Source organism: Rhodamnia argentea, chromosome 2 (assembly GCF_020921035.1).
Source record: "Rhodamnia argentea isolate NSW1041297 chromosome 2, ASM2092103v1, whole genome shotgun sequence".
NCBI classification, from domain to species: Eukaryota; Viridiplantae; Streptophyta; class Magnoliopsida; order Myrtales; family Myrtaceae; genus Rhodamnia; species Rhodamnia argentea.
Genome location: NC_063151.1, coordinates 29,693,899 through 29,715,993, shown reverse-complemented (window position 1 = coordinate 29,715,993; position 22,095 = coordinate 29,693,899). Strand labels below are relative to the sequence as shown.

Sequence of the window (22,095 nt, the reverse complement as noted above, 5' to 3'; positions counted from 1 at the left end):
GGATACTTCCAATTCTAGCAGATGCAAAGTGTGTTTCACCTAGGTTGCACGCTACTTGTTTGCCAATGCCAGTGGAATATCCAGGTCCAACAAAAAAACATCTTCAAAAACTCTTTTCAGCAAAAGGTACTATCCTGGCAAACAGACAAGCTCGCATGTAACCATAACCGAAAGAAAAGCGTTATCAGCAAAGTACTAGGGAGCATAAACTCTCCGCAGTGAACCATCATCTACCAAACATCGCCACGCATTACGATTTGACAAACCAACATAGCATCACAACCCATTCCAAGACTAAATTACCAATAGCTGCATATTCCATTTCACCAAATTTCAATGCACTCATTGTCGCAGAACTGATCAGGAAAACATTAGCCTGTTGAAATAGGGTTACTCATTAGAGACAAAAAGATGCAGGCCGAGTGATTAGCTGATCACTTGATCGTGCACGCAAATAAACTATCCAAACCCAACTTCAATCCAACTCAACTAGATCGCAATTCCATTGTCGAGAAAAAATTGGCATTCAGTTTACACCAGGAAAATTTACATCAACTCCCTAAGAGTTTATTTCACAACACCGAAACAACAGTATCAATCAGTAGAACAGTCATTCCATCCCATTTCATGCTTCAAGGACAAACATGCAGTAGATTGCAAGCATACCGGGAGATATTGCCGATTAAACTAGAACTAGCTATTCATTTAAGTAAAATTGAAGTGAAATATAAGAAGAAAAGTACGAACTGGATAAAATCACAAATCGAATTTACTTAATAATAGCTCTACACAATATAAAAGCCCCCATCTAAAAGTCATTAAAGCACAATACAAGTCGCTGTGCTCTCCCCCTTCCACAAGTACTCATCTTCATTCTTCAAAGGGAACAAAATCAGAGGGCCACCAAAAAATAAATGAGCATCAAACTACAGATGCCTTGACAAAAGAGAACTAAACCGATTTGATGACCTAGATAAAAACTACCTTCCCTTCCCAAATATCTACTCCTCATCATCATCCTGCAATCAGCAAAGAAATAGCAAATCACTAAATATAAGGCTGGAAAGAGCTGACTTCATTACATGACAGAGATTCAACTCACCTCATCACTGCCATCCTCATCTTCCTCTTCATTGTTCACCTCAGACATAGATTTCTCAGATTCCTCTTCATCTGCTTTGGTACCTTCAGCCTAGTTTCCACAAGAGCAATTAACCCAACAAACAAAACGCGAAAATGGTCATAGAAAACACTTTCTTACACCACCGAGAACAAGTTACACTTATATAGCCTACCGAAATATGTACCTGTTTTTTGTTGTAAGCTTTCATGTTCTTCTCATACTCAACCTTCCTTTTATCAGCCTTGGCTATATAAGGAGCTTTCTCCTGCAATTTTCATGGCCAAGTTTAGCTCATGTAGAATTACGTTTGCAGGATAAATTGAATTATAAACTTCAAATCCCCCTCGATGACAGCAACTTCAGTGATCAATCAACTTGAGACTCTAAAGAAATCACTTACAGCATCAGACAATGACTTCCACTTGTCCCCCCAGCTTTGCCAACCTTAACATAATTACAACAGACAAAAGAAAGTCATAAACTACGTCACCAGTATCTACTCAAATAAACAAAAAGTAACCGTTAGAGCCTGAGGTTGGGAAGGGCAGATCCACTCACAGCAGCAACGGATTTATTATTAGGGTGCTTCTCCTTATACTGCTTCCTGAACTCTTCCCTACAATGGTTAGAGTTAAGTCAACACATTTTAGTGCTATTCCAGAAAAAATTACAAGACATGCTTCTGCTTTGACCACGCAATTCTAGCTAAATCAACAGGTGGACTTTCATCAGATGAACCAGTTTAGCATACGAAAGTTCTTAAAAAAAAAAAAAGATAACACGTCTTATGCAGGGCGAGAAACCTTCAAGACATCCAGACAAAATAAAAGCATGTTGAAGACCACGAATAGGCTTACATGAAGACGAAGAAGGCACTGGCAGGCCTCTTAGGCTTGTTAGGATCCTTCACCTTCTTCTCCTTCTTAGTCGATTTCCTTTTGTTCACCGAGAGCCTATACAACCGCACATCACGCCGCAATCACTTCAACAATCATCGCAATAACACACACATTTACGCGAGCAATTTCCATCACGGTTTCTCGACGAGCAAAATAGATCTTAGATCTAAAATCACGGGAAGCGACGACGACCGAGAAGTAATCGGCGTTCACGAGGTTCGAAGCAGCGAATCATGCAAGGAAGGAGAAAAACACACACGCAAACACACAAGGAAAAGGCCGAAGGTAATTGCAACTCACGCAGCGTTCCTGGACTGCGACTTCGAGTTGCCTCCCTTCATGATTGAAACCTGCAAGCCAAACGAACGCCGTCTGAGCAAGAGCACCGAAGCAATGGGCGCGTGGAAAAACGAACGATTCCTCGAAAGATTGATCGGAAGCGATCGAAGCTTACCTCTTCGACGACCTTTAGGGTTTCCTCCGAGAGAGAAAGAGAGAGAATGGGAATGGGCTTGGAGGAAAGGCCGGAAGGCGGAAATAATAAAGAGAGAGGGGTTAAATCGTGAAATCAGCGCTCGGGGGGGTTTAGGCGGGATTTCAAATGTTCTTTGGCCACGTCAGCGATCCGCGTCCTCGGCCTCCATTGGCCGAGCTCCTCTCTCGATTCGGTGCTTGTGCTCCCTGTGTTTCTGCCTTTGTGCTTCTTGTGCTTCGTGAGTGAGGGCGTTTCGGGGCGGGGATGGGCCGGATTCCCGTGGCGGTCCCCGGTTCGAGCCCAGGCGTGCGCTGGCGTTCGTCTCGCGGGGTAATGCGGCCGTGTTTTTAGTTTGATCGCGTTCGGGAGACCGTGCGATGATCACTGCCCCGTTCTAACCTAAGTAAACCGTCTCGAATTCGCGACACGTGCATTGGGCGGGCAAAAACGTTCGCACAAACAAAAAAAGATGTAAAAAATCGAAGCAATGCTCGAGTGTCGCCTCCTCATTTTGATGCTCAGACGATGACGTTTCCAGATAAGACACAAATATTGCATCCATTCCTATAAAAGTTGTATGTTTATTTTGATGACTGATGAGTCGACGTGTGTTTTTATAAGGCCAAATCACGAAATGAGAGGTACTCAATTGCAAGCCACTAAAGTGAAAGCAAATCGTAGAATATCGAGACAAGGGATCAGAAACTGAATTAGGTAGTTTGATTTGGTTCGAAGTGTGACTGCTTTTGATATGCATTGCAATGCTCAGTTGAGCTTAGGATTTGTGAGGTGGCTTGTCATAGCATTTTTTAAATGCCTGCTCGAAACGATTTATCTTCGATCTAACGCGATGGACCTAAAACCTTCCAAAATATACAAATAGTATCATGCTCGATCGATCATGTATAATTTTTCATGATATTTCAAAACTGTACTTTTTTTAATGTATTTGAAATATTGGAAAGGACGTAATAAGCAATAAATAGGAGTGGTGGCGAACGGAATTTAAAAAATTACTTTGCGTCTTTAATTCAGGAAGTAAACTCGGGGAAAAAACCCGAAAAAAAAAAATACATATCTGGTTCAAATTTGCTAAAATTGGCGATGTAGGGACTTTATTGGGGGAAAAACGTACTAGTTCATGAGTCCAGGAACTTTATTGTGCAAAAGAAAAAAAAATCGAGGATCAAATTGAAAAAATAAATATAAGTTGCAAGAAGGAGGAGAGAATGCCCCCAAAATGGAGAGTAAATATCTTAGCTCATGTCAGCAAGATGTACACTCACCCACCAAATGAGTCAGCAATAATTGTTCAAGTCTACTAAGGGCACCAATAATAATCATTATCTTTTCGGACTCTATTTCTATTCATTAGGCGAGTTTCTTAATAGAGACGCGCGTTTGATAATGATACAAAATTTTTATTCTAAAAATATATTTTTTTTATAGCAACATAAAATTTATACGATTGTTGGCCATTGGGCCTCAACGGGCGAGGATTGGTGGCCTGTGATTGGCGGAGGGCGGATAGAGACCGATGGCTGGTGACAGGTGACCCGTGGCATGGACGCGAGTGAGGCAACCGATAGACGGTGATCCTCAACCGATGGCCTTGGATCGGAGATTGGTGAAGGGCAGCTAGAGACCGGCAGATAGAGACCAAGGGTCGACAAGAGGCAAACGTCAAAAAGAGGAACTGGAGTCTAGGACCGGAGACCGCCGGTAGGCAATCAGCGGCAGGCAATTAGCGGCCAACGGATGGCGAATGACGGCTAGCGAGAGGGAATGAACAACAAGAATAATTTTTATTTCTATTTATATTCTAGAAATATAAAAGTATAACATTTCTACTTTTTATTTTTGTTCCAAATCTATTTTTAGATAATAAATTTGACCCGAAAATAGAAAAATGAAATTACGTTACCAAAATGATTTTTGTTTCAAACCCGTTCTCCGGAACATAAAAGTAAAAAAACAAAGAAATATGACTATCGTCGCCCTAAGCAACTCTTTTAGCGTCGATATTATGTTATCACTTTTTTCTTTTCTTCTACGATGGTGCACCGCCTGGATACCTCGCCTAATTTTATTTTAATTTTTTGTTGAACCTCGCCTAAAAGTTCAAAATATATGGAAATTGCATGAGATAGGCTATAATTGGGTAATGGCTATGCTATATTTTTCTAGAAATGATTGCTTTTATCTTTTGAAATAATTAGTTCATGAAAATACTTTTATTATCGATAATAATTAATATTTAAATGTTTTCATAAATGACGAAAATGTTTTTGATTCATTCATACTTACAAGTAATGTAAGCCATTGTTTCTTAAAATTTTGACGGAACAAGCAGAGCGCGAGAGTAAACCCACATAAAACACCCGACGAAGCATCCGTTTTAACTTTGTCGTGCAATGGGCCAGCAACGCTTCATCAGGTCGTTAGCTCAACCTTCACATCTTTCCTTTCTTTTTCTACCAATAAATAAGCGAACTTAGGATGATTTGCTACTCAAATTATCATCACAATAGTTAGCTATTACTATTATCATCGTTATTACTGTACAATCAAAGTTGGGACCGAGAAAATGTTCGCTTCTATACTCACTCCTTACGGCATAATCGTGCCACATGAGTCATGACCCATGTTCGTGCATTCGCCTTGCTTTAGCGATTTGTCGTCCTTAAAGACCCCATCAACTTGTCCAATTTCGATTTAAAATTTAAGGATGGATGAGAAGGAAAAGTCTATTCGACCAATAATGTAGATCAAATAAAAATAAATCATCTTATTCTACTATACAAGTCATGCTATGTGGCTATGTACCGCGTGTAGGTTACGAAATGTGTGCTATCTTTAAAATTGAATGGGGCCTTGCACAGGGAAAAATTCAAGAACTGGTTAGGGTTACCTGGGCCGCACGTGCGGGCCCTTGAACAACAGTGGAAGAGGTTTGCTCATGGACGGGGGGGGCTTGTGGGCTGAATTGGGCCACGCAGGCACTGGGCAGCGGCAGCTGGACCTTTGGGTCTTGAAAGACAATTCAATATATTCACCCGGCAAAGATCTAAGTTACATCATCTAACCCCCGCCATGCGCCTCCTCGCAAATCATCGACGCAATGCCGACTTGTGCCTACGCGTTGCTCATGACGAGATCCTAGCCCAGAATAGCAACTCGGCGACTAGTCTATGGAGTCGCCCATTCATCAGAAGTGACAATATGGGAGAAAAATCGCCAACAATCAGTGCTCGTGTTGAATTGGGTCAGGTACGAATTGCTGAAAATTATATGGGTTAATTTGAATCGGACTACCTTTGATCGGATCCACTCACTCAATGGCCCTACCCGTGAGCTTAGTTTGGGTTTTTCATCTCACGTATTTTCAATTTCGGTCTTATTCTCTCATTTCTTTCAATGATTCGAGAAAGCTTTTTAATGATTACATATCATCCTGTGTTCATGACGTGACGAGCGAGTACAAAAAGACAATTCATTTTTTCTCTCTCTCATCTTCCTCCTCCGTCCACGTCCGCAGCCTATCTTCTTCGTCTAGTGACTACCAGAGTCGCCGGCTCTGCCTCAAATCCGACCATTGTTGCCAACTCAAAATGAATAACACCCAGGAGTTTCCAAGCGTTGATATGTCTTGTTTGTTTTTTTAAAAAGCGTTGAATACGTTGAATAATACACGAACTCCATGGAAACGGCATGAAAACTAACAGAATGCAAAATCAAACTTTTAATTGCTAAAAACCATAGGTGTGTCGATTTGGATCTTTTGTGTAAGTGCTCTCGAAATGTAGAAACACTAAAATGGCGAAATCACATGAACTCAATGGAATCAACGAGAGAAATGACACGAAATCCGATCGAAATCGACCACCAAGTCACCGGTGAAATCCTAGGGTTTGTTTAGAGAGAAAGAGAGAGAGATTAAGCGAGACGAATTCACATGAAATTCATTTAGATCACGCACGAAATAAAATTCAAGGATTTGGGCGGGATTTTGAATGGTGGAATGAATTTCTCGTAACGTTGATTTGATTATACGATATCTTTAAAAATCTATCAAAAAGATAAAATCACAAGAAAAGAGGATTCTTAAAGCTGCGTTCCGTCGTTAGAATAAAAATCGTGATATGATATGTTTTATCGTATTATGTGTTTGGTAGACGTCCATATAGGATAAAGGGTGACACGGATGGGATATAGTCTGGATAAAAATATCATCAGAGAGGATATGTGATATGTGATGGATTTGGATAGGATTTCTCAAGAGAGCAAATAGAGAATCAAAATTTTCAACAAACATTGCCTCTCCTTTGCACCAAGCCACCTCTCCACCATCCCGAGTCGCCTCTTCAATGGGGGGTCGGCTCCTTGCGGCGGTGATCGTCAAGTGTGGTTATCTCTTCGGCGATGCCAAGCTAGAGTCTCCGGCAACAAAGTAGGGTATTTCCACAACCACATTATTTAATCGACAATTTAGTATGATATGAGATCACATCCCCAGTTTTTTAATCTCTTTATCCTTTCCAACATTTGAAAGGTCTCGACATGTTATGAATAACTTGAGGCTAAAAATCAAATTTCAAGATAGCTCTCTTGCACGACTTGCATGAGTATATCTTCAATTTGTGAAAAGAGATAGAATAATTTCATTGTTTAACACTTGTTTACTGGCTCGACAATACAACAACAAGGTCAATGGGTCATTTTCAAAGATTTGACTTTAAATCAAGACCTTTGGTTCTACTGGATCTGCTCGAATTTAGATGGCACGAACCTCTGCTCAATAATAATTTACTCATCAAAACTTATCATTGAATAATTTCTAAAGCATTATGATGTTTCAGCAAAACGGAGTTGATCTTAATCACGCCTTGCCTCTACTCATCCGACATTATATTTGCAATTCACCAAACAATAGATAGGATATAACAATTTTTTTGGATTTCTTGTCCTATTCGATCTAGTCGTATTTTGATTAAAAATCCGGACGACCAAACGTAGTCTAAAAAATTCACAAGTGAATTGATTTGGAAATGGAGATAAGACGAGAAAATAAAAATAAAAAAATACACTCGTCTATGATTAGATTGGGAAAGAGAACAAATAAAGAGCACCAAAGGAAATTATTGAAAATATTTATGTTAGTTGAGAAAAGAAAAAAAAAAAAATGAAATGAAATGAAATCTCTTCTCAAAGAAAATCAAAAAGAGGAAAAAAAGATAAAAAAATAACAATATAGATATGGCAATCTTACAATGGCATAAGGGTGAGCAAAAAGAATCGACAAGACCAAGAATCGCCCCGGACGGGGAACCTCTTGGACTAGCCGGTGCTATTCCGGTTTCCGGTTCCATAAAAACGAAACCAAGAGTGCCAATTTGGGAGTTGAAACCGCCCACCCGGACAGGATAGACAATTTTTTTGGTTTTAATTTTTTTAAATCATTTAAATTGTTAAATTATTAGATTTTGGCTGCTAATGCTAGTCATATTAATGTGAAGAAATAAGTGTGATTATTCTTAAAATTTGCTGTAATTTATCACACGGTAAATGAGCCCATTTTGTATTTCTTCTTTAGAGTTGTCATCTATCATCTATGGGTGGAGTGCTGACTTCTCGTTGTGATATCGAGGAGGAATTACGTTGTGAGGTTTGAGTTTATTGATGAAAATAGAAGCAGACTGAGGAAGCTTTGGTCAATTTGCAAAGCCAGTGGCAATAGGATCAAGTATGGGGCTATCCTCCATGGGATAGACACGGCATGCATGTCCACTGTCCAGGTAGGCAGGCATGGCATGTGAATAGTTGTACGTTGACTCTCTCGAAGAGCTGTGAAGACATGTTTTAAGCATGTGCAATCGATTCTTTTAGACCGCCCGAGAATTAGGCCCGACTAATTAGTCCGAGCCGATCTTTGATTTCAAAAATTTATGAACTCGTGTCTTTGATTTGATTTTCAATTTCGGGTGGACGTAAATGTGCCAACACAATTCCAATAAGGTCTCTCTAGCTTATGAAAATAGCCCGATTCCGATGAGTTGTTAAACACGACGATTACATCTTATAACACCACATCTTCCTTTTTTCACTCTTTAATCAAGCTTAACATATATAACAAGCTCGGACCTTTCCATCCGAACGCACAGCATTCGTTTTGGTTTGATTTGGTTCGGTTATCCGGGTCGGATCTAACCTAAATATTGGAATCGCTCGACAGACCGGAGGAAACTAGTTCAAATACGGACCGCCCTGTCCAACTATCCATGCACGCACGGACGAACGCACTTCCGTGGGATTAATGGCTCTTCGAAGCTCCCTCTTCTTTCCAGCGATTCTCCACTGTGTGAGCGGCATTGAAGATTGATTCTATTGCTATCACCTCGATTCGAGCTTTCCTACGTTTGTACCTCTGCTCTGTTCCCTCCTACTTTAATACCCGATTGTGCAAGATTTTAGCGCGATCTGCCTGGCAGACCAACCGCTCGATGAAATGCCCGTGTGGGGTTTCCGGTTTTATCTGCGCAGAAAACTTCAATCTCCAAGTTGAAGATTATTGGAGCGATCTCGTCTTGGTCTAGTCGATTTGGTCCGTTCATTTTCTCGTCTGCGTGAACCATGCCCCGTGTGTTGCCGCCACCATGTGAACTCTCAAGCGGACATTCACTGAAATTGAATACTTTAAGTTGTAGCTTGACAATTTTTGCAGTAAACCATGGTAATAGAGTTCGCGGCAAAAGGCTACCCAAGAATCTTCGTTACCCTCGGCGCGACAAGCTCCCTCCTGCATTTGGAACTAATCTGTTCTTGAAGAAGACGAGCGATGATACTGAACAGACCCACGTTGATCCGTTTGATGAAGAAGGACTTGATTTAGAGATTGAAGGAGGAGTAGGAGGAGATACTGATGTTGTATGGGATCAAGATGAGATTCAAGCAATATCATCGCTTTTCAAAGGAAGGATTCCTCAGAAACCTGGGAAGTTAAGCAGAGAAAGAGCTCTTCCGCTCCCACTTCCTTATAAACTCAGACCTTTGGGACTCCCCACCTCGAAAAAACACGTCAAACTTGGTTTGGCCAATGGGGTTTGTCCTAGGGCTTCTGTCTCCGAGCAAGTGTACCGGAACCCACGATTTCTCATCGGTCTGGCAAGGGAGATTGGGAAGCTTCCTCCTGAAGAGAATGCATCTAAAGTTCTCAACAAGCGGTTGCGTTTTCTTCGGAAAGGATCGCTGTCATTGACCATCAGGGAATTAGGTCACATGTGTCTACCTGACAAGGCTCTACAAACTTTCAGTTGGGCTCAGAAACAGCCTAATCTATTTCCTGATGATCGGATACTGGCTTCAACCGTTGAAGTACTAGCCAGGAATCATGAGTTGAAGGTGCCAATCAACTTGGAAAAGTTCACTTGTTTGGCAAGTCGTGGAGTAATAGAGGCAATGGTGAAGGGGTTCATCAAAGGAGGAAGCTTGAATCTTGCTTGGAAGCTCCTCCGAGTTGCCAAGGATCATAACAGATTACTGGATTCAAGCATCTACGCAAAGCTAATACTGGAGCTTGGAAAGAAGCCAGACAGAGGCACGCTTGCTTTAGCATTATTAGAAGAGCTTGGTGAAAGAGAAGATTTGAACTTGAACCAGCAGGACTGTACAGCTATCATGAAGATCTGCATTAGACTTGGAAAATTTGAAATTGTTGTAAGTCTTTTTAGTTGGTTTAAACAATCTGGCCACGAACTGAGTGTGGTCGTGTACACTACCATGATTCATAGCTGTTATGTAGAGAACAAATACCGGGAGGCATTGCCTGTAGTTTGGGAAATGGAGGCTTCGAACTGCCTGCTTGATCTTCCAGCATACCGCATGGTAATAAAGCTTTTTGCAGCATTGAATGACCTCCCTAGGGCTGTCAGGTACTTCTCAAAACTCAAGGAGGCGGGATTCTCTCCAACATATGATATATACCGTGCCATCATAGGTATTTATTTGATTTCGGGGAGGCTGGCTAAGGTTAAGGCAGTTTGCAAGGAGGCAGAGATGGCAGGTTTCAAGTTGGATAAACAAATTTTATCCCAACTACTGCTGGTAGAAAGTGAGAGAAGATAGTTGTCCATATAGTCGTAATGTTTGTAATGTGAATGTTCCAAGGCAAGTGATGAAGCAGCAATCTTGCCATGGTGAATTGCTGGATCTCTGACCATTAAGCTTGCTGATGTTCCACAGTTCAGCAGAAGTTCTCCTACTCGTGTATATACTGATGTTATGCAGATTCAAGTTTTTCTCTCGGTCAGGCAAAGATATAATTACTTGGTAGCAGTTTCCAGGAGAAGCCTCTAGCCTCTAGATGGTGTGTTGAACGACTCATGAACTCTGACTCCATTAATCCATGGTTACATTACATTCGCACATAAGGAGAGTTTTAATCTTTTTCTTTTATATCTTTTGAATGCATTCTTCTCAATCCAAGAGGGTCTCAAAAGAAAATCATTCTAAGTGAGGCACTAAAAGACCTTCTATGCTGAGAGAAGTGCCATTCGAATGATATGTACATAATGTTGTTTCTATAAATGACTCCGACTTTATTAGTTTTGAGGGGTAGATTTCTGTCCTTCTGTCTTCTTCATCTTCTTTATGTGGTATTTCACAGTTTTTTCCTTCCACTGGTCCTTTTCGAGGTACTTCTCATATAGGCTCACTTCTCCATTTGCTCTCACAGACAAAACAGCTGTGCTCCTAGTGCCATAACGTCCCTGAATATCATAAGCCGGTTTGTCAAGAAATTTTTTTAAGTCGTCTCGAATATAAAGACTTAAATGAAAAAGATGCTTACCAATGGAGTGTCAACTTCAACATATATGGAGCTTAAATTAAATTCCCAGTCCGGAGAACAGATATGGGGTAAACTGCTCTTATCAGCTTTAACTGTGTCCTCCATCAATTTTTCGACCATCTCTTTTACTGGTAAGTCAAATTCGCCATATTTGTTCAATAGTTCCCTGAAATTCTGTTCCAGACGCTGAGCCTGCAGATGTAGCTCTTATCAAATTGTGCAGATGGACAAAAATTTAGTGTATCTGGCTATATTATATGGAGAACAATGGAATATTCAGGCTTTCACATCTTGTGCCTCATGCGAAAGAGCTATGATAGGCCAATTATGCTAATTATGCTACTATCTCTTAGGACTTCTATCTTTTGTAGGCCTCTCGTTCACACTAATCTCCTAATTTCTGGGAGATCAAATTCGCAGTGCTACTAGCTAATGGTCTTTTACCTTATGCCAAGGTGAGTCAAGTTTCGCATTGGACAGCACATGAATTCCAGGGGAAACCTCTTGAATGGTTATGGGTTCTCCTTGTGGACGGTTGGAGATATAAACCATGGTTTTGGAACAAGTGTCGGCGACAATGAGATTGAAGCCATTGTACTGATGAGCCTCTGTCGCCAGCTGCTCTGCAAATTCTCGTGGACTCTTTGTGCTCTGCAAACACTCAGGTAAACCAGCTGAAGAACATATATCCCAAAAAACTTGTCTTTGTTGTCCAAAAAAAGGATTTCGACCAATTTCAACCAAGAGTCGAACCACTTGTTTAGACTCGATCATGCACACATTTATGCAAAATAAAGGTTGAGGACTCGAGCAATAAGCTTTTCCTAGAACTTGAAGAAGGTGGAATTTCTGCAGGTACATACAATGGTGGCCCGAGAGTCAGTCTTAAGAGGTAAGGTATACAATGCACCTCTTTGGCTTGAACCAAGGAATTGAAAGCACCAATCTTTTTCTCAGGGTCAGGTTCGAGGATAGCCATTTTCATTGTGAGTTAGAAACATGGTAATCCGATCTTATGAATTCTCCTATAAGTGGACCGGTCTGGGAGACTTTGTTAAGTTCAGAGAATAGAATAAATGCAGTGCATACCTCCAAGAAAAGCACGGGAAGGTCGCCCCGGCTCTTCGCCTCATGGAGTGTATGAAGCTCCAACACGTTTGTCAAGAAAGCCACTCTTCCCTCTCTTGAACAGGCCAACCAAGTCCCTCCAGCAAGTTCATCTCTTCCCCCCAATATCTCAATCTCTTCCCACCATCCCACTGGCTTTGTTGGCCTTAACAGATTTAACAGAGAGAGGGATCACGATCTTCACGAAAACGGAAGAAGAGTACAGATAAATGGAATATGGAGAGTTCAAGCATCAACTTGCCTGTTGTGATACTCATCTCTGTTCTGCAAAAGAATCAAAGGGTAAAGTGGGTGAGCTTGCCAAACAAAAGCTGCTATGCACATTGTCCCTTCTTTAGCTCTGATTCCGCTATCTATCCGAAGAAGACCTGAATGCGGATTTGCCTGTTATGATCTCTCTCTGCAGAATTCCCTCAGAAAGCTAATGTGGGCAGTTGCAGTTAGCATGGGGTGAATGATGTATATTTATGTTGGCTGATCGTTTGCACGATTTTTGCATGGACGTGGTTGGGATGTGATGACTACTTTATATTAAACTCTGTGGGACTGACTTTACTTTTGACTCTCTCTCTCGATCGAAATTCTGTGGTCTCGAAAACAGGAAAGCTCAACTCAAAGCAGTAATTGCTGGCTGGCCTCCTGAGTCCTCAAACAATAAAAGAGAGAGAACAAAAAAAAAAAAAACTGTAACCACAATTCACAACCCTTGGTACAAAGTCATTAATGGGGACAGATTTTGCTAAATATGCGGTCAGTTAACGCTAATTGTCTATGGCTCTCATGAATGCATTGCTTGCAAGGAAATGAACTGGGAGTCGGATTTTGCAGATCTGATTCTCTTACATGATAAAATATGGGCGGTGCTTATCTGCAACAGTCAATTTGGTCGTACAGTCAGCCAGCTTATGGCACGCGCGGGGCCACTTCGTACCGTCTGGTGAACGGCGTTGAAACCAGAGGCGCCGCACTTAATAACAAATATAAATTTTCGCACTTTCATTCGCATGCTGATCATCTTTCGATTCAATCTCTTAACGTACGTCATGCATCCTATGCCAATCCAAGTCACTCCGAGCCCCTCTTTTGTTTTTGTTTTTGTTGTGTGTGTGTGTCTTTTCCCCTCCTGTTAATGGCTGACGTTTTGGGGAGATGTCAATCGATAAAGTGCCTTTTTTCAGAGGGATGCTAGTGAAATATTTGGATAGAAGACGCGTGTAGCAATAAGAAAAACTACAATTCATGCCATATACGACGAATTCATACGACTTAAAAGATAAATAATTAAGATTTGACCTGTTTAAATTGAGAGTTCACGGTACAGTAAGACACGCAATATCTTGGTCACGGACAATTATAGCCCTCTTGGAGGATCCCATGAAGGTACTCTTCCCGCGCCATGGTGATTAAATCGAGTGCGCAAAAGAGAAAGTTAGGTTGATTGATCCCTTTGATCATTGAGGAAAAAAAAAAAATCTCAAGTGGTCTTTGGCGCCGACGTAAGCCACGGTCGAAAGTTCGAAACTTTCCTAACGCGTTTTTCGGACTTAAGTGGGGGGCCTTTGCTAGTGGGCTGCGGGGCCAGCCTCCCTCCAGGTATAGTCGTCGTCGGAAAAGGCGAAGTCCGATTACGATTGGCGGATCCTGAATCATAAAAAAAAAATAAAAAATTCTCAAGTGATTTATATGTGAACGGTAGTTTTATAGATCCATGTCTGAGCCCGGGTTCGAACCGGGGACCTCTATTCATGGTACGAGAGGTCAAAGGGATCGTAACATCAGATTACGCGAAAAATGATTGATTCGGACAACACTTTCATGAAACCGAAAGTGGCGACCCCAAATTTATTTACTTTCCTTCTTTTAGTTTTTAACTTTTTACGTGGGATTTAGTTGCCAAAAAAAAAAAAAAGGAAAATCTCCATGTATATTAAAAGCCGCTATATTCTTTTAATTGTTAGATTTTAATTCCATAAAAAATTAGTTTTCTTTTTGTCCAAAAGAGAAATCCCAATAATTGTGATAAGGAAGATAAAGAGTAGAGAAGTTACTTTTAAGAGCAATGATGAAAAAGGCACTGGGCAGCGCCAGCTGGACCTTTGGGTCTTGAACAACAATGAAATATATTCACCCGGTAAAGATCTAAGTTACATCATCTAACCCCCGCCATTCGCCTCCTCGCCATCGACGCGATGCCGACTTGTGCCTCCACGTTGCTCGTGACGAAATCCTAGCCCAGAATAGCAACTCGGCGACTAGTCTATGGAGTCGCCCATTCATCAGAAGTGACAATATGGGAGAAAAATCGCTAACAATTAGTGCTCGAGTTGAATTGGGTCGGGTACGAATTGCTGAAAATTATATGAATTAATTTGAATCGGATTACTTTGATCGGATCCACTTACTTGACAGCTCTACTTGTAAGCTTAGTTTGGGTTTTGCATCCCACGTGTTTTTAATTTCGGTCTTATTCTCTCATTTCTCTCTATTCGAGAAAGTTTTTAGTGATTACGTACCATTCCCGTGTCCATGACGTGGCAAGTAAGTGAAAAAAAAGAAATTACTTTTTTCTCTCTCTAATCTTCCCTTCCTCCTCCGTCCACGTCCGCAGCCTATCTTCTTCGTCTAGTGACTTGCAGAGTCGCCGGCTCTGCCTCAAAAGTCAAATCCGACCACTGTTGCCTACTCAAAATGAATAACACCCAGAAGTTTGCAAGCGTTGATATGTCTCGTTTTTTTTTTTTTTTTTTGGGTTCAAAGAGCGTTGAATACGTTGAATAATACATGAACTGCATGGAAACGGCATGAAAACTAACAGAACGTGAAATCAAACTTTTAATTGCTAAAAGCCATAGGTGTGTTGATTTGGATCTTTTGTGTAAGTGCTCTCAAAATGTAGAAACACTAAAATGGCGAAATCGCATGAACTCGATGGAATCAACGTGAGAAATGACATGAAATATGATGGAAATCGATGATGAAGTCACTAGTGAAATCCTAGGGTTTGTTTAGAGAGAAAGAGAGAGAGAGAGAGATAATTCACATGAAATTCATTTAGATCACGCACGAAATAAAATTTAAGGATTTGGGCGGGATTTTGAATGGTGGAATGAATTTCTCGTAACGTTGATTTGATTATACGATATCTTTAAAAATCTATCAAAAAGATAAAATCACGGTAAAAGATGATTCTTAAAGCTGCATTCCTCATAATAAAAATAATGATATGATATGTTTTATCGTATTATGTGTTTGGTAGACGTCCATATAGGATAAATGGTAATATAGGTGGGATATAGCCTGGATAAAAATATCATTAGAGATGGGGTGTGATAGATTTGGATAGGATTTCTCAAGAGAATAAAGAGATAATCAAAATTTTCAACAACCATTGCCTCTCCTCCGCATCGAGCCACCTCTCCACCATCCCCAGTAGCCTCTTTAGTGGGGGGCCGGCTCTCTGTGGTGGTGATCGTCGAGTGTGGTCACCTCTTCGGCGGCGCCAAGGTAGAGTCTCCGGTGGCAAAATAGGGTATTTTCACGATCGCATTATTTAATCAATAATTTGGTGTGATATGAGATCACGTCCCCAGTTCTTTAATCTCTTTATCCTTTCCAACGTTCGAAATGTCTCGACGTGTCATGAATAACTCGAGGCCGATAATCAAATTTCAAGATAGCTCTCTTGCACGACCTACACGAGTACATCTTCAATTTGTGAAAAGAGACGGAATAATTTCATTGTTTAACACTTGTTTACCGGCTTGACAAGACAACAACAAGGTCAATGGGTCATTTTCAAAGATTCGACACTAAATCAAGACCCCCGGTTCTACTGGATTTGCTCGATCGATGTCGCGCTCGAATTTAGATGGCACGAACCTCCGCTCAATAATAATTTACTCATTAGAACTCATCATTGAATAATTTCTAAAGCATTATGATGTTTCAGCAAAACGGAGTCGATCTTAATTATGTATTGCCTCTACTCATCCGACATTATATTTGCAATTTACCAAACAATAGATAGGATATGACAAAATTTTTGGAATTTCTTATCCTATTCTATCTAGTCGTATTTTGACTAGAAATCTGAATGACCAAATGTAGTCTAACGGATTCACGAGTGAATTGATTTGGAAATGGAGATAAGATGAGAAAAAAAAAAAAACAAAAAAATACACTTGTCTATGATTAGATTGGGAAAGAGAACAAATAAAGTGCACTAAAGGACATTATTGAAAATATTTATGTTAGTTGAGAAAAGAAATGAAACAAATTTCTTCTCAAAGAAAATAGAAAAGAGGAAAAAAAGACAAAAAAAAAAAGATATGGCAATCTTACAATGGTATAGGGGTGAGCAAAAAAAATCGACCGGACCAAGAACCGCTCGAACGGGGAACCTCTCGGACCAGCCGGTGCCATTCTAGTTCCCGGTTCCTTAAAAACGAAACCAGTAGTGATGGTCTAGGAGTTGAAAACGGCCCACCTGGACCGGACAAACACTTTTTTTAGTTTTAATTTGCTTTTTGAAAAAATCATTTAAACTGTTAAATTATTAGATTTCGGCTGCTAATGCTAGTCATATTAATGTAAGAAATAAGTGTGATCATTCTTAAAATTTGCTGTAATTTATCACATGGTAAATGAGCCCATTTTGTATTTCTTCTTTAGAGTTGTCATCTATGGGTGGAGTGCTGACTTCTCGTTGTGATCTCGAGGAGGAATTACGTTGAGAGATTGAGTTTATTGATGAAAATAGAAGCATACTGAGGAAGCTTTGGTCAATTTGTAAAGCTAGTGGCAATAGGATCAAGTATGGGCTATCCCCCATGGGATAGACACGGCATGCATGCCCACCGTCCAGGTAGGCAGGCATGGCATGTGAACAGTTGGACGTTGACTCTCTTGAAGAGCCGTGAAGACATTTTTTAAGTATGTGCGATCGATTCTTTTGGATCGCCCGGGAATTAGGCCGGACCGATCGATCCGAGCCGATCTCCGATTTCAAAAATTATGATCTCGTGTCTTTGATTTGATTTTCAATTTCGAGTGGACGTAAAGGTGCCAATACAATTCCAATAAGTCTCGCTAGCTTATGAAAATAGCCCGACTTCGATGAGTTGTCAAACCCGACGATTACATCTTATAACATCACCTCTTCCTTTTTTCACTCTTTAAGCAAGCAAGCTTGACATGTATAAAAAATGGAAAGATTGGACGGACCGATCGCACAACGACACGAAGTGAATCGTGGTGCACGTGCAAGCTCGGACCTTTCCATCTGAACGCACCACATTCGTTTTGGTTTGATTTGGTTCGGTTATCCGGGTCGGATCTAACCTAAATATTGGAATCGCTCGACAGACCGGAGGAAACTAGTTCAAATACGGACCGCCCAGTCCAACTATCCATGCACGCACGGACGAACACACCTCCGTGGGATTAATGGCTCTTCGAAGCTCCCCTCCCTCTTCTTTCCAGCGATTCTCCACTGTGTGAGCGGCAAAGAAGGTTGATTCTATTGCTATCACCTTGATTCGAGCTTTCCTACGTTTGTACCTCTGCTCTGTTCCCTCCTACTTTAATACCCGATTGTGCAAGATTTTAGCGCGATCTGCCTGGCAGACCAACTGCTCGATGAAATTCCCACGTGGGATTTCCGGTTTTATCTGCGCAGAAAACTCCAATCTCCAAGTTGAAGATTATTGGAGCGATCTCGTCTTGGTCTAGTCGATTTGGTCCGTCCATTTTCTCGTCTGCGTGAACCATGCCCCGTTTGTTGCCGCCACCATGTGAACTCTCAAGCGGACATTCACTGAAATTGAATTCTTTAAGTTGTAGCTTGACAATTTTTGCAGTAAACCATGGTAATAGAGTTTGCGGAAAAAGGCTACCCAAGAATCTTCGTTACCCTCGGCGCGACAAGCTCCCTCCTGCATTTGGAACTAATCTGTTCTTGAAGAAGACGAGCGATGATACTGAACAGACCCACGCTGATCCGTTTGATGAAGAAGGACTTGATTTAGAGATTGAAGGAGGAGTAGGAGGAGATACTGATGTTGTATGGGATCAAGATGAGATTCAAGCAATATCATCGCTTTTCAAAGGAAGGATTCCTCAGAAACCTGGGAAGTTAAGCAGAGAAAGAGCTCTTCCGCTCCCACTTCCTTATAAACTCAGACCTTTGGGACTCCCCACCTCGAAAAAACACATCAAACTTGGTTCGGCCATTGGGGTTTGTCCTAGGGCTTCTGTCTCCGAGCAAGTGTACCGGAACCCACGGTTTCTCATCGGTCTGGCAAGGGAGATTGGGAAGCTTCCTCCTGAAGAGAATGCATCTAAAGTTCTCAACAAGCGGTTGCGTTTTCTTCGGAAAGGATCGCTGTCATTGACCATCAGGGAATTAGGTCACATGTGTCTACCTGACAAGGCTCTACAAACTTTCAGTTGGGCTCAGAAACAGCCTAATCTATTTCCTGATGATCGGATACTGGCTTCGACCGTCGAAGTACTAGCCAGGAATCATGAGTTGAAGGTGCCAATCAACTTGGAAAAGTTCACTTGTTTGGCAAGTCGTGGAGTAATAGAGGCAATGGTGAAGGGGTTCATCAAAGGAGGAAGCTTGAATCTTGCTTGGAAGCTCCTCCGAGTTGCCAAGGATCATAACAGATTACTGGATTCAAGCATCTACGCAAAGCTAATACTGGAGCTTGGAAAGAAGCCGGACAGAGGCACGCTTGCTTTAGCATTATTAGAAGAGCTTGGTGAAAGAGAAGATTTGAACTTCAACCAGCAGGACTGTACAACTATCATGAAGATCTGCGTTAGACTTAGAAAATTTGAAATTGTCGTAAGTCTTTTTAGTTGGTTTAAACAATCTGGTCACGAACTGAGTGTGGTCATGTACACTACCATGATTCATAGCTGTTATGTAGAGAACAAATACCGGGAGGCATTGCCTGTAGTTTGGGAAATGGAGGCTTCGAACTGCCTGCTTGATCTTCCAGCATACCACGTGGTAATAAAGCTTTTTGCAGCATTGAATGACCTCCCTAGGGCTGTCAGGTACTTCTCAAAACTCAAGGAGGCGGGATTCTCTCCAACATATGATATATACCGTGCCATCATAGGTATTTATTTGATTTCGGGGAGGCTGGCTAAGGTTAAGGCAGTTTGCAAGGAGGCAGAGATGGCAGGTTTCAAGTTGGATAAACAAATTTTATCCCAACTACTGCTAGTAGAAAGTGAGAGAAGATAGTTGTCCATATAGTCGTAATGTTTGTAATGTGAATGTTCCGAGGCAAGTGATGAAGCAGCAATCTTGCTGGATCTCTGACCATTAAGCTTGCTGATGTTCCACAGTTCAGCAGATATTCTCCTACTCGTGTATGTGAATTTGATACTGATGTTATGCAGATTCAAGTTTTTCTCTCGGTCAGGCAAAGATATAATTACTTGGTAGCAGTTTCCAAGAGAAGCCTCTAGACTCTAGATGGTGTGTCGAACGACTCTTGAACTCTGACTCCATTAATCCATGGTTACATTACATTCAAGAGGGTCTCAAAAGAAGAGGGTCTCAAAAGAAAATCATTCTAACTGAGGCACTAAGAGACCTTCTATGCTGAGAGAAGTGCCATTCGAATGATATGCACATAATATTGTGTCTCTAAATGACTCCGACTTTATTAGTTTTGAGAGGTAGATTTCTGTCCTTCTGTCTTCTTCATCTTCTCTATGTGGTATTTCACAGTTTTTTCCTTCCACTGGTCCTTTTCGAGATACTTCTCATATAAGCTCACTTCTCCATTTGCTCTCACAGACAAAACAGCTGTGCTCCTAGTGCCATAACGTCCCTGAATATCATAAGCCGGTTTGTCAAGAAATTTTTTTAAGTCGTCTCGAATTTAAAGACTTCAATGAAAAAGATGCTTACCAATGGAGTGTCAACTTCAACATATATGGAGCTTAAATTAAATTCCCAGTCCGCAGAACAGATATGGGGTAAACTGCTCTTATCAGCTTTAACCGTGTCCTCCATCAATTTTTCGACCATCTCTTTTACTGGTAAGTCAAATTCGCCATATTTGTTCAATAGTTCCCTGAAATTCTGTTCCAGACGCTGAGCCTGCAGATGTAGCTCTTATCAAATTGTGCAGATGGACAAAAAGTTAGTGTATCTGGCTGTATTATAGGGAGAACAGTGAAATATTCAGGCTTTCACATCTTGTGCCTCATGCGAAAGAGTTATGATAGGCCGAGTATGCTACTATCTCTTAGGACTTCTATCTTTTGTAGGCCTCTCGTTCACACTAATCTCCTAATTTCTGGGAGATCAAATTCGCAGTGCTACTAGCTAATGGTCTTTTACCTTAGGCCAAGGTGAGTCAAGTTTCGCATTGGACAGCACATGAATTCCAGGGGAAACCTCTTGAATGGTTATGGGTTCTCCTTGTGGACGGTTGGAGATATAAACCATGGTTTTGGAGCAAGTGTCGGCGACAATGAGATTGAAGCCATTGTACTGATGAGCCTCTGTCGCCAGCTGCTCTGCAAATTCTCTTGGACTCTTTGTGCTCTGCAAACACTCAGGTAAACCAGCTGAAGTACATATATCCCAAAAAACTTGTCTTTATTGTCCAAAAAAAAGGATTTCGACCAATTTCAACCAAGAGTCGAACCACTTGTTTAGACTCGATCATGCACACATTTATGCAAAATAAAGGTTGAGGACTCGAGCAATAAGCTTTTCCTAGAACTTGAAGAAGGTGGAATTTCTGCAGGTACATACAATGGTGGCCCGAGAGTCAGTCTTAAGAGGTAAGGTATACAATGCACCTCTTTGGCTTGAACCAAGGAATTGAAAGCACCAATCTTTTTCTCAGGGTCAGGTTCAAGGATAGCCATTTTCATTGTGAGTTAGAAACATGGTAATCCGATTTTATGACTTCTCCTATAAGTGACCGGTCTGGGAGACTTTGTTAAGTTCAGAGAATAGAATAAATGCCGTGCATACCTCCAAGAAAAGCACGGCAAGGTCACCCCGGCTCTTCGCCTCATGAAGTGTATGAAGCTCCAATACGTTTGTCAAGAGAGCCACTCTTCCCTCTCTTGAACAGGCCAACCAAGTCCCTCCGGCAAGTTCGTCTCTTCCCCCCAATATCTCAATCTCTTCCCACCAGCCCACTGGCTTTGTTGGCCTTAACAGATTTAACAGAGAGAGGGATCATGATCTTTGCGAAAACGAAAGAAGAGTATAGATAAATGGAATATGGAGAGTTCAAGCATCAACTTGCCTGTTGTGATACTCATCTCTGTTCTGCAAAAGAATCAAAGGGTAAAGTGGGTGAGCTTGCCAAACAAAAGCTGCTATGCACATTGTCCCTTCTTTTGCTCCGATTCCGCTATCTATCCGAAGAAGACCTGAATGCGGATTTGCCTGTTATGATCTCTCTCTGCAGAATTCCCTCAGAAAGCTAATGTGGGCAGTTGCAGTTAGCTTGGGGTGAATGATGAATATTTATGTTGGCTGATCGTTTGCACAATTTTTGCTAGGACGTGGTTGGGATGCCATGACTACTTTATATTAAACTCTGTGGGACTGACTTTACTTTTGACTCTCTCTCTC

At 41.3% G+C, this 22,095-nt stretch overlaps 5 protein-coding genes and 2 long non-coding RNA genes across 7 annotated transcripts; 4 read left to right on the top strand and 3 right to left on the bottom strand.

Moving 5' to 3' along the window:
- Positions 1-728: 728 nt before the first annotated feature.
- Positions 729-15,500, bottom strand: LOC115739653 (high mobility group B protein 3-like). Its single transcript, XM_048273584.1, is given in 10 exon segments — positions 729-1,019; positions 1,103-1,192; positions 1,308-1,388; positions 1,524-1,549; positions 1,552-1,567; positions 1,682-1,739; positions 1,981-2,076; positions 2,323-2,372; positions 2,477-2,512; positions 15,479-15,500. Coding segments are annotated over 8 exon segments (426 nt in total). The 5' UTR covers positions 2,364-2,372; positions 2,477-2,512; positions 15,479-15,500; the 3' UTR covers positions 729-1,001.
- LOC125313710 (pentatricopeptide repeat-containing protein At2g01860-like) lies at positions 8,678-10,716 on the top strand. Its single transcript, XM_048273581.1, has one exon. The coding sequence runs from the start codon at positions 9,128-9,130 to the stop codon at positions 10,616-10,618; it is 1,491 nt and encodes a 496-aa protein (XP_048129538.1). The 5' UTR covers positions 8,678-9,127; the 3' UTR covers positions 10,619-10,716.
- LOC125313712 lies at positions 10,770-11,878 on the top strand. Its single transcript, XR_007197302.1, has 4 exons — positions 10,770-10,861; positions 10,980-11,107; positions 11,229-11,473; positions 11,714-11,878. It is a non-coding gene; the product is annotated as an uncharacterized LOC125313712 (long non-coding RNA).
- Positions 11,030-13,076, bottom strand: LOC115733453 (transport and Golgi organization 2 homolog). Its single transcript, XM_030664109.2, has 5 exons — positions 12,712-13,076; positions 12,432-12,615; positions 11,787-11,993; positions 11,343-11,534; positions 11,030-11,262 (listed from the first exon to the last, which is right to left on the bottom strand). Exons 1-5 carry the CDS (start codon positions 12,792-12,794, stop codon positions 11,095-11,097), a joined length of 834 nt encoding a protein of 277 aa, XP_030519969.2. The 5' UTR covers positions 12,795-13,076; the 3' UTR covers positions 11,030-11,094.
- On the top strand, positions 11,873-13,342 carry LOC125313713. Its single transcript, XR_007197303.1, has 3 exons — positions 11,873-12,007; positions 12,198-12,234; positions 13,299-13,342. It is a non-coding gene; the product is annotated as an uncharacterized LOC125313713 (long non-coding RNA).
- Positions 15,501-17,869: 2,369 nt separating the features above from the next.
- Positions 17,870-19,903, top strand: LOC115732505 (pentatricopeptide repeat-containing protein At2g01860-like). Its single transcript, XM_030663159.2, has one exon. It carries the CDS (start codon positions 18,238-18,240, stop codon positions 19,726-19,728), a length of 1,491 nt encoding a protein of 496 aa, XP_030519019.2. The 5' UTR covers positions 17,870-18,237; the 3' UTR covers positions 19,729-19,903.
- Positions 19,904-20,106: 203 nt separating this feature from the next.
- Positions 20,107-21,846, bottom strand: LOC125313711 (transport and Golgi organization 2 homolog). Its single transcript, XM_048273583.1, has 5 exons — positions 21,764-21,846; positions 21,484-21,667; positions 20,839-21,045; positions 20,404-20,595; positions 20,107-20,323 (listed from the first exon to the last, which is right to left on the bottom strand). The coding sequence occupies exons 1-5, from the start codon at positions 21,844-21,846 to the stop codon at positions 20,156-20,158; spliced, it is 834 nt and encodes a 277-aa protein (XP_048129540.1). The 3' UTR covers positions 20,107-20,155.
- Positions 21,847-22,095: the final 249 nt, after the last annotated feature.